Source organism: Malus sylvestris, chromosome 2 (genome assembly GCF_916048215.2).
Source record: "Malus sylvestris chromosome 2, drMalSylv7.2, whole genome shotgun sequence".
Taxonomy (NCBI): Eukaryota; Viridiplantae; Streptophyta; class Magnoliopsida; order Rosales; family Rosaceae; genus Malus; species Malus sylvestris.
Genome location: NC_062261.1, coordinates 8530377 through 8541470, shown reverse-complemented (window position 1 = coordinate 8541470; position 11094 = coordinate 8530377). Strand labels below are relative to the sequence as shown.

The following is an 11094-nucleotide window of genomic DNA, read 5'->3' as shown; positions in this document are numbered from 1 at the left end:
TTTGTCTAGTTGAATTAAAGTTGAGGGATCATTGATACAATTTTTCTTATTTGATTTTTCATATTTACCCCTTGATTTAGCCTCAAGTCTCACATGCATGACGCGTAACTCAATTTGACGGAAGTTCTAACGGAGTTGATGAAATTGACCATAGCTGTACGCTTTGATAAGTTGAGAGACTAATGGTAATGAATTTTTTCTTGAGGGATCATAGCTCTAATTGAGTTAAAATTGAGAGATAATTGCTATAATTTACTCAAAAACAAACTCAAACAACTTTTAACCTTTTAAAAAGCAGTATCAACAAGAAGTACCAACTCAATCCACCAAATCACCAGTAAATTTGATGTCCTTACAATTGGAAAAATATCCACTATGTCACAAAACATACATCTAAGTCCTTACAATTGGTGAAATAATCAACAAAACTAGCAACAAAGTACAGTTTTGGCAGCAGCAAATCAAAGCTTAATTGATCAACCACTCAACCAAATCGAGCTTTGGGTGCAATAATCTCCGCCACTGAGGACCAAGTCCCAGACACCCCAATCACCACACCCAATACCACAATGCACCCATCCAAAACACTCCCAAACCAACTCAGCTCATCCCTAAACACCATCAGATGAAACAGAGCAGGCAGCACAAACCCCAGCGCCACACACACACTGCTCCCCACCAGCGACAAGAAATCTGCGAAATTCGGCACCAGCAGCGCCACCAGGCTCACCCCAAAAACCGTCAGCCACCGCAGCCACAGGGAGTAGGTGGAGCCGCAGAACCGCCGCTCCACGACCTCGAAAACCGGGTTCATCATCAACGGGAGAGTGAAGAACAGGTTTATGCACAGACCCAGCTGCACCAGTGTGCTCACAACGCCCTGCCCGAAATTGGTTGTGATTATGTCTTTGGTTTCTTCCCCGAATGCGAAGTAACCCAGAATTCCGAATGATCCGTAGATCAGAGCTATGAATGCCATGCTCAAGGCCAGGACTTTCCCGAAGTTTTCTTTGATTTTGGCTTCGGATTCAAGGGGGAGGATCATTCCGATCCCCTCGAAGGCATAAACCGCCACGCCGAGGCCGTAGAAGAAGACGGAGAAGCCGCCGAACGCCTGCAGAGCGGGTTTGTTTTGGAGGAAGATCATGACGTCTTCCACCATTACAACTCCCATGGCGCCGAGGTCGACGACGTCAGCGAAAATGCTCAGAGGGGCGAGATGGGTCAGGGTTGGAATCGAATTCAGACCCAGCTGGAATGGGAAACATCCCCAGAGGTAGATTGATTTGGGGGTCAGACCAAGAATCCGGTCCGGGCCGGAGTAATTGAAAACAAAGGCTAAAGTGTTTGATATGAAGATTAGGTAGCTGACGCAGAACCCGGCCTGGGCGAGGACGATCATGACGTCGACGGAGAACCGGCCGACTGGGCCGCAGACGGCGAAGCCCAGGTCGCCGAAAGACGCGATCTTTGAGAGGCCGCCGCCGTGGAGGGATTCGAGCTTGCGGCGGGTGTGGATTAGGAGCATCATACAGTGGTAGGTGAGGAAGGCGACGGAGAAGAGCATGAGGGAGCCGAAGACCCAGCCGGTTTTCTTGAAGGTGTAGGGTAGACCCAGCACGCCGGAGCCGACGATGGCGATGAAGACGTTGGCGAAGGTCTTGGGTTGGGAGGAGAGCTTGCTGGGTTTGGAGAGGAGAGGAGTATCTTCCCGGGGGAAGGGCGGGAGGGTGTTGGTGGAGGAGCCGGCTTCTTTGTCAAACACCACCATGGCTGCTGCCGCTCTGTGCCGCTCGCTGGGTGGACAATTGCAAGTTTCTAATTTTTAATGGTAGAAAGTAAGAAATTTGGAATTTTGGGGTTTAGGGAGGAAAAAGAGAGAATTTGGAGATTGGATTGGAGTAAAAGAGTTGACGGAAATTGGGAATTAGGAAAGATGGTTGGTGTAGATGTGGCGGGTTGCTGGGTAGCTTGGAAGTAATCGAAGGAGCCAAATGAGAATAATTGGTTGAAAGTTGAAACACGGCTTGTTAGGGGGGAAATTGTCCGTACGACAGAAACACGGTTCGATAAATGTCATAATTATATAATTAGTTGAAAATTTTATTTAAGATGTTTAATTAATTGTATTATTATATTTTGTGTAATGCACCGTATTATTAGGATTATTTGTTTAAATTATATTTTATAAATTATATGACGTGATTGTTGATAATATGAAACTGTCTAACAAATCAATATATAGTAGTGGAAACACCTCTCAAGAAAATAAAATGATGCATTGTTACCCAACCTTATTATGTTTTCATTTTCTAAAACCTCCTTTTTATTAATCAATTTAACTATAAAATTACAAATCCCTATTAAATTTTTTTTTTTTAATTTCATTATTTTCTTGATTATAAATTTCGTTGAAATCATGGTATATCAAGGGTTTTTATATTAATACCCCACAAAATGTTGAATACACCCCACATTAAAATTTAATATTAAATGACTTATTTACTCCACTATGCAATGACAATTTTGACCTTATTAGGCTTTAAAAAAAATAAAGATTTATAAATACATCCCAAATCACTTTTGGCGTATTATTTATCTTCTCAACTATCAAACATGTTGATTAAGAAAAATTGTTTTTGACGAATGGAACACAAAATCGATGTTTCAGGGGCTTCACATGAGGTAAGACTTCATAGTTTTCATTGTTTTAGTGATTTCGATGATATCGATAATTATTTAATTTTGCGTTTGCTGCATTGTTTAGACTTCTATATTCATATTCATCTTTTAGTGTTCATATGGTTAGATTCAATCTCTGAAAATAAAAAATGAGTGTTATAAAATTTGAGAAATGTGGGATGTATGTACAAAATATAAGATGTATATTGAGAATGTGGGATGTGGGGTATTATGGAAAAGTAAGTGGAGTGTATTAAGATAATTTTTAAGTGAAAAAGCAAATGTTGAGTGTATTAAGTTTGTAGAATTTATTCAACAATTTGTAGGATGTTAATATAATTAGCCTATATCAAACCTAATTTTGTTTTGGAGTTTCATGACAGGTGTCTTTTGAATGTTACGGCTTCGGTGTCGTTATACACATAATTTCTCATTGATGTAGCAATATCGGTGACGACAGCGCAGACAAGCACCACCAAATTGAATTTCTAATTTTCTACCACATTTTGTACTAATTTTTAAATTTAAGACCTTTCTGTTGAATTAACAGTTGCAACTTTTCAACCATTTATTGTCAACAAAGAGCCGTCTTCACGACAATTAATACGTCATATCACCAGTTGCATACGGAAGCATTTTTGCTCACCATCATAAATTATGATGTATACTTATCATACACCTAATCAATTGATACGTATCAATTCACTTAATCTTGGTTAATTTTTTTCAAAATTGAAAAACTAACATTTAATGTGAAAGTTAACTGAAATTAGGTGAAAGAACACATATCAATTGATTAGGTGTATGGTAAGCATACACCATAATTTATAGTGGTGGGCAAAAATGCTCCCGTTGCATACAATCATGTTACGAAAAATATAAATATATAATTTTATACAACTAATAGCACGGAAATATCTCTTATTTACTTCATACCTTAACAATTCATAATTCGGATAATAAGCTAGACTTTATATTTTTAGAATGATTGACTTGGAATGCAAGAAGAAAAACTACTTCATAAGGCAAAGTCTGCTACTGCCTCCCCAACATTCTTGTTCACTCAAGACTCTAACCATTATGTTCCTAATTTAGACGTAGAAAAAACAAGTTCCTTTGACGACCTTTTGTACCAATTGCAATTTTTGTGTAAAATCAAAGCAGCCCGGCAAACCCCTCAGAGGACCATGAGTTCCAGAGAAACATTTAAGTTCCTAACTTCCATGGTCAAATCATCAAATCATGAACATCAAATGTTGATGCTACAGGAAAGTAACCATGAATAATAATCTCTTTCATCAGCCCAAAGGCGCAACGACCATACCCTTTTTGAGCTCGTTTGGATGTGCTTTTAAAATGACTAAAAACGTTTTTGGTTAAAATGTTTTTTGAACCAATCCTTAGTTAAAATGCAAGAAAATTTTGGAAAAACACTTAAAAGTGCATCCTAGAAGAAGCACATAACTGGTGCTTCTTGCAGAAAGCACTTCAAATGCTTTTGGAACCGAAAAACATTTTCTCTAAAAATACTTTCAGTCATTATAAAAGCACATCCAAACAAGCCCTTTGTCACGCCAAAGTTCATAGATGAAATGATCATGGACAAGAAGGCCTACACCTCCCCTTCCCCAACCATCTGATTATATAGCTCCTTGTATTCTCCGTGGCGTCTCCTCACAAAACCGAACTAGTAACATGCTCCAACTCTTATAAACAGCTCAAATGCTTCACCCAATCAATTTTCCTTATACATACAAATATGAGGCACTCCGATAAAAACTAGAACCACCTACCCCTTTGTCCTCCCTCCATTGTTTCCGAAATTTCAAAACTCGTTCCATCCTACCTCTTCAACTCAAACCTCTAATCATGTACATCATTGCAATAGAATTTAAAACGATATGATCTGTTTTCAAATCATCAAACTCACTCAAGAGCCTAAAACACAACATCACAATTCACAAACTGAAATTTCCAGCCATAGATACTCCCGTATCCCTTCCCGGAAACCGCATTCCAACTTGGCAAACTAAAAGTATACACAACCATATTCAAATGATCTAACAAACAGAAAAGGAAAAATCCGAATTCTACCTACGATCAAACTACTCCTACATTTGAAACCGAGCGACATTTTTCAATCAATCAACTTCAGGTGTTTCTTCAGTTACCACAATATCACGACACTCAGATGCATAAACAGAGACATCATAAACAAAACAAGGCTAGTTCAACGAAACGAAAACCCTCCTCATTCCTCGTCGAAAACTACCACGAAATCACAAGCAGAAAAGAGCCACTCAATTACGCTAATCTCATGATCACTAACAAAAGAACAATACTTGGCTACTTAAAGATTAGTAGTAACTCCTACTTAAAACTCTTAGTGTTTTAATCACGGACCTTCGTGCATACTATCATAATCGTTCATCCTATGAATCAGCATATCTCAAACCCAACAAAAAGACACAATCTTTTCCCCAAAAACAACAATTACTATAAAACCTAGGGTTTCAAATTGCGCATTTTCCCCCAAATCATTCCAATTCCTTAACAACCTTCATTCCCATAGAATTAGCGGTACCGATAACCGACTTACAAATGGACTCCAATGGCATGTACTGGCAATACGGGTCGGACTGCTTCATCTTCGCGATCTCGTACACGTGCCTCACCGACAGCGTCGACGCCACCGCGTGTCCGGGACGGCTGCTGCCGGACTCGATCCCGGCGGCCTTCTTCAGGTACCATGTGACGGACGGCGACCTCACCGTGAACTCGAAGGTGTTGTCTTTGAAGGCGGTGATGATCACCGCCATGGGCGTGTCGGGTTTGTACTTTTGGGTCCGGGCGTTGAAGTCCTTGCAGAAGGCCATCAGGTTGAGCCTGTATTGACCCAGAGCGGGACCCACCGGAGCTACGGGTCGGGCTGCTCCCGCCGGGACCGTGAGGCGGATCGTCGCCGTCACGGGTCGTCGGGTTAGGATTTCCTTCAGGGTTGCCATGGGTTTTGCTACTCGACTACAGACACCCGCCTGGGAGGTCTGGGTTCTGTGGGAAATGGAGAGTGAAGCAAGTAGGAGTAGGCCTTGGTGGGCTGGGCTTTTGGTTTGATACTATTGGACCCAACCCATTATCATCACTTTCATTTTTTTTTATTTTTTTGAACAAAAAAGAAGTGGTAACTTCTTCTTTTTTTCATTTTTTATGGAAGAAGAGTGGTAACTTACTAATTTTTTGTCATGTCATGATTTTACCAAGGATTAGGAAAAATGCGTAACCATTTAGAGCAAGGACCAAAGTATTTTGATCTAGTACAAAAAAAGAAAACCAAAATCGCTACAAGTTAGTAGTCTGTTCGAATGAAAGTTTGTAATTTTAACCAAACATGTGTGTCTTGTGCGGCAAATCTATATGTATCCTCTCGGAGTGCATTAGTTTTGTGGCCAGGTGCTTGACCTCGTCATCAGTAGGGCACAACATAAAATTTTATGTATTTTTATTTCATTCAGTGTGAGAGTTGTCCTAGTCAGACAGTCTATCAATATCTTTTCCAAATTACGAATTCAATTTCTCTTAATGAAACAAAAAATTTTAGAATATGAGTAACAAATACAGGGTTTCTTTTCCCTTTTTCTCCTAAAAAAACCTAGGGTTTAGAATTTAGACATCTTCCAAAATCACTTCTACTCCCTAACAATCTTGATCCCCATAGAATTAGCCGTACTAAGACTTACAGATGGACTCCAAGGACATGTACTGGCAGTACGGATCCGACTGCTTCACCTTGGCATTCTCATCACGTGCTTTAACGACAACGCCCAGCATTACGCGTCCCAGTGCCCCGGCATGCCCATGCCGGTATCAAATCAATACCGTAGATTAGAGTAGTTTATAATATTATCTCGTTAAAAAAAAAAACTTGGAAGAGAGAGGAAAAAAAGCTGTAGACATGACCCATATTTCTTCAATTTGTACATATAGGAGGACTACTACTTGTAGAGTTTGCTATTTAATCAAGTTGAAAGTAAGCTGACCGGTGCAAGCCCTGCAGCAACTTATGCAATTCTAACATTCAAAAAAATTCTGATTTTAAAGAATCAAATTCGAGATTGTTAATCGTATCTCAAGTTGTACAGGACTTAAGAGTTAAAGAAACCCGGAAGGGGAAGCCGCAGCAGGGGTTCTGGAGCGACTCAGAAAAATCCCCGACAGGGGTGTAAGCTCCATCTTATCTATGCAAGTTGTGTTCAAATGTTGCTTAAGACACCCTGGAGAAGGTCCAACCCTTCAGCTGAAATGCTTCTCCTCTTGTGAGATTTGGGAATTTCGGTTTTAGGAGGTGGATCTTCGGAGAAACAGACCACGACAACAGTGAGGTTATCGCAGGTGTTTCGTTGGAGTGCCTCCTTGACAAGCACTTTTGAACATCTCTCGGGATCATTGTGCTGCATGAGCTCCTTCCTCACCATTGTAACTGCACACTGGCTGCTCATCACATCCCATAAGCCATCACAGCCAATTATCAAGAACTCGTCTTCTTCTGTTAGGACAATTTCCTCCAGCTCTGGCTCGGAGCTCAAGGGGCAAGTTGAACCTTTCGAGCCCTTGATATGCCAGTCTCCAAGAGCACGCGCCACGGATAGTTGGCCATTGAGGTAGCCATCATAGATGACACCACCCAGCTTTTCAATTCTTAATCTTTCAGAGGTGCAGTTAGGTTTGTGATCTTTAGATAGCTCAATTGCCCTTCCCCGCTTCCCCAACACAGCTCGACAGTCCCCAGCATTAGCGATTAGCATGGTCCTGAAAGAGTACAGCAGCATTCGCAATAAAGTAAACATTGTAGACGCAGATTTAATCATTATTGTTTCAACTTTTTCAATGATTAATCAGTGCCAACAACCGTAATTACAGATCTTAATGTTGATTATCATAGACAGATAGATTCATAGATTCAAATAGTAAAATTGCTCACCTTCCTAAGATCAGGGCAGTTAGGGCAGTGGTACCGGAGGACTTATCGACAGAGCTAGCATCTGCAAAAGCATGATCAGCCTTCACAAAAGCCCTTCTAACTGCCTTTCTAACGACAGATGGAAAGTGAGAATCTTCAACGATGAACTTAAGGATGTTGCTTTTGATGAATGATGCTGCATCAACACCATTATGTCCGTCAAAGACCTGCGGAAAACAACAAAATTTCAGTAAGAGTTCACTTAATAAGATGGCTTTTGTCAAAAAGAACCTATGGAAAATTTCCTTTGTATAAGTATGGTTATCCATAAAAAGGACCACTCAAAAAGAAATTAACAAGACCAAGTTACGCACCCCATAAAATGCCCCAGGGGAAGGCAAGTTTTCGATTTCACCAATACGATCACTAAGATTATCTACGCAAATATACTCATCCTCCATGTACTGTTTAGGTCCTTTCTCAGAGCAGCTTCCTGAACGGAATACAAATACGAACTCGGCTGTCTCACTTGCCGGCGACTTTAATCCCACACTTCCAACATCTGAATCCTAGGAAAAATGAGAGCATAGAAGAATAATTAGTTAATTTTCTTCTTCTTCTTTTAAATAGAGGTCCATTAATGCATACTAGTTGAAGCATTTTGCTTCGGTGAAGCATTATATCAGAAAATTCTTTATATGCACAGAAATATGGATTGCATGCTACAACGGATCAATAATAAGGCGTGCAACGCAGTTTCGTCAAGGAAAAACCAGATATGTTGCAGACATTGTCCCGTTAAATTGCAGGGTTGGTATATTAAGATAACAGTTGAACAAGTTTGCTAGTAGCATTCCCTTACTAATTCAACACGTCGAAAATTTTTCCTTTTGAATCTAGCGTCGCATTCTCTAAATATTAAGCACCAAAAACCAGATTCATTTCTGCAATTCAAATTTACTTCCCATCAAATGCATGTTCTTAATTAACAATGCAAAATCGACCCTTTTCGCGCACGGTATCTCTCCGGTTTTGATGAGGAAAAGTATGTGCATTGTGCATAATTGCATATAAAGTACAATAATTTGCATACCCAATTCAGAAATAAATGCAGATTAAGAAGAAAAATGAGGCTTCTGTCGACTTACTGATTCGGTCAACAATGCATAGCTAGTGCAATTTCGCATAACCGAGAGGTTTCTCGGAGGCTTTCCAGTAGGAATGTGGTTCGAATTGCCCAAAGCGTCGACGTTTTGATCTTCCATGATCGGCATTCCACCTCCTTTTAAGCACCCACCATCCAATCCGGTCACCTGTGGCGATATATCTGCAGTTCCTGAAGCCATTAATCTCTCCTTCCTAACCCATCAATCTCTCTCTCTCTCTCTCTCTCTCTCTCCCTCTCCCTCTCTATCAACCCTTTTCAACTAAACCACCATAACTTCAGCCAAATCCAAAAGCAGCTGTCACACAACCCCCACTTGCTCACAGAAAAAGCACTTTTACGCAATCAATGCCTCCAAAAGCCAAAACCCAGCTGTCCAAAACCATCAAGAACTCGATCCAAGAAGCAGAATTTCACACACCGGATCAAGGAAGCAAGCTCCTTCTGCAACTCCAAGCCTCTGTTTTTCCCAAAAGATTTGATTATTCGAGTCGTTCCGGAGAAACAGGTGGAAATACAGAAAACCCAGATCAAGAATTCAGCGAAAAAGCAGAGATTCAAAATCCCAAATGAAATTATTCGAGAGAGATATACAAATGTGGGAAGAAAAACAGAGAGCCTAAGACCATAGCATAGTAGTAGGGAAGGGGGAACCGTTGGAGGAGGAAAGAGAGGGAGAGAACTGTGGGTATGATGTGTAGCTTGTTGACTGGCAAATCCAGGTTTTCCGATCGACATTGTAGCGCAAGCAAGCAAGGGTTGTTGCGGGTACTGACACGTGTACGCCTTTGTGGAAATGAATTATTTGTGGAAATAAATTATTGGTAGGGATGTGATATTCATACATTCCTTTTTACTTCTTACATACCATTTTAATTTTCGGTCGTTGGATCAGATGAATTGAAAAACATATACGGATAGAAATTAATAAATGATGTGTGAGAAGTAAAAAGAGTTGTGTGAATAGCACACCTCTTATTGGTATATTCCTTGGAGCTTCCATTGGATTCTATACGCTTCATCCTCTACTATGTCACATGCAAAGGTGGTTTATCTGCATTAACAATATAGGTAAATTACATTTTATCATTAGATTTGGGATCGATTTCAATTTCTTACAACATCTTTAAAATATTTCAATTTCATACATCTGTTAGAAAATTTGTTAAGTAAATCGTTAAGTGATAACGTGGCAAATATGAGATACACATTTATGCTAATGTGGCTGCCAAATTTGGATCATGTAGCAAAAAAATAATTTTTTATATATTTAAAATATAATAATATTTACCCTATTAAAATAAATAAATAAATAAATAAAAACCAAACAAACCCAGAAACCCATCTTCCCCTACACTCCCTCAGCTGCCCCCTCCGCCCAGCAATGGCAATTTGCCACCAATCTCCATTCAAGCCCTTCACCCTCATCCTATTACAATCATCGAAGCACAACCCCATCCACCTCCGATGCAATTTCTCCCTCCCCTCTCGACCCATCCTCACCATCAGTGAGCCCGAACCCGTCTTCACCTCCGTCAAGGCCTTCGCCCCAGCAACTGTCACCAATCTAGGCCTTGGATTCGACTTCTTGGGCTGCACCGTCGACGGCCTCGGCGACTTCACCTCCCTCACCATCGACCCCCAGGTCTTGCCGGGCGAGATCTCCATTTCAGAGATCTCTGGCGACCACAACTCCAAAAAGCTTAGCAAAAACCCTCCGATGTCGTTTCTAGCTTTTTGGATGTCATTGTTGGCTGCATCTTGTGGGTTCGATCGACGCCAATTCAATTGAATATCAGAGTGCGGAACAAACAAGATTACAAAATAATAGGAATATTATTGAACTAACTGAGAATGCAGGAACGACTACAAAACTCTAAGAGACTACATTGTGAATGACTTGCTCTCAAACTAAATTACAAGCTCTATTTATAGAGCAATAGACCTAAGAAACCCTAATGCGTAAATGCCAAAAATACCGTACTACAAAATCAAATCAAATCTCTAATTAATTTCCTAAATAAACCTAATAAATTCCAACACCCTTCGTCAAACTCATGGCGGTATACGACATGAGTTTGTCAACATACGATGTGGATGCAAGCTTTGTTATGCTTAACTTCCGATGCCAATTTCAATACGAAATTCCATCGGTGCAAGTGTAAGATTTCAATGCCAATGCCAGTGCAAGATTTCTATGCCAGTGCCAGTGCTAGTGCAAATGTCGATGTCGATGCCAAACAAACAAACAAAAATCCAACCAAATATTTTTTTTCTTCCTTTTGCCCGC

At 40.4% G+C, this 11094-nt stretch overlaps 4 protein-coding genes across 5 annotated transcripts; all 4 read right to left on the bottom strand.

The window, feature by feature from the left end:
- Positions 1 to 251: 251 nt before the first annotated feature.
- LOC126609174 (amino acid transporter AVT3B-like) lies at positions 252 to 2051 on the bottom strand. Its single transcript, XM_050277166.1, has one exon. The coding sequence runs from the start codon at positions 1769 to 1771 to the stop codon at positions 485 to 487; it is 1287 nt and encodes a 428-aa protein (XP_050133123.1). The 5' UTR covers positions 1772 to 2051; the 3' UTR covers positions 252 to 484.
- Positions 2052 to 4911: 2860 nt separating this feature from the next.
- On the bottom strand, positions 4912 to 5745 carry LOC126609181 (54S ribosomal protein L19, mitochondrial-like). Its single transcript, XM_050277171.1, has one exon. It carries the CDS (start codon positions 5685 to 5687, stop codon positions 5220 to 5222), a length of 468 nt encoding a protein of 155 aa, XP_050133128.1. The 5' UTR covers positions 5688 to 5745; the 3' UTR covers positions 4912 to 5219.
- Positions 5746 to 6611: 866 nt separating this feature from the next.
- Positions 6612 to 9469, bottom strand: LOC126609154 (probable protein phosphatase 2C 47). Its single transcript, XM_050277152.1, has 4 exons — positions 8788 to 9469; positions 8014 to 8208; positions 7661 to 7866; positions 6612 to 7488 (listed from the first exon to the last, which is right to left on the bottom strand). Exons 1-4 carry the CDS (start codon positions 8983 to 8985, stop codon positions 6933 to 6935), a joined length of 1155 nt encoding a protein of 384 aa, XP_050133109.1. The 5' UTR covers positions 8986 to 9469; the 3' UTR covers positions 6612 to 6932.
- A 252-nt stretch (positions 9470 to 9721) lies between these two features.
- On the bottom strand, positions 9722 to 10685 carry LOC126609163 (uncharacterized). Of its 2 annotated transcripts, none has more exons than XM_050277158.1 (2): positions 10096 to 10685; positions 9722 to 9858 (listed from the first exon to the last, which is right to left on the bottom strand). In XM_050277158.1, the coding sequence occupies exons 1-2, from the start codon at positions 10470 to 10472 to the stop codon at positions 9855 to 9857; spliced, it is 381 nt and encodes a 126-aa protein (XP_050133115.1). In that variant the 5' UTR covers positions 10473 to 10685; the 3' UTR covers positions 9722 to 9854. The 2 variants fall into 2 exon arrangements, with proteins under 2 accessions (XP_050133115.1, XP_050133117.1); XM_050277160.1 differs by having other exon boundaries at positions 9837 to 9858; positions 10138 to 10685.
- Between the last annotated feature and the right edge of the window lie 409 nt (positions 10686 to 11094).

Bases quoted from the DNA above. Each gene is read 5' to 3' on its own strand.
- LOC126609163 (XM_050277158.1), bottom strand. From the start codon at position 10,472: ATGGAGATCTCGCCCGGCAAGACCTGGGGGTCGATGGTGAGGGAGGTG.
- LOC126609181 (XM_050277171.1), bottom strand. From the start codon at position 5,687: ATGGCAACCCTGAAGGAAATCCTAACCCGACGACCCGTGACGGCGACG.
- LOC126609154 (XM_050277152.1), bottom strand. From the start codon at position 8,985: ATGGCTTCAGGAACTGCAGATATATCGCCACAGGTGACCGGATTGGAT. The intron at 7,867-8,013 runs GTGCGTAACTTG...TGTTTTCCGCAG, and splicing joins CCCCTGGGGCATTTTATGGG to GTCTTTGACGGACATAATGG. The intron at 7,489-7,660 runs GTGAGCAATTTT...GTACTCTTTCAG, and splicing joins ACTGCCCTGATCTTAGGAAG to GACCATGCTAATCGCTAATG.
- LOC126609174 (XM_050277166.1), bottom strand. From the start codon at position 1,771: ATGGTGGTGTTTGACAAAGAAGCCGGCTCCTCCACCAACACCCTCCCG.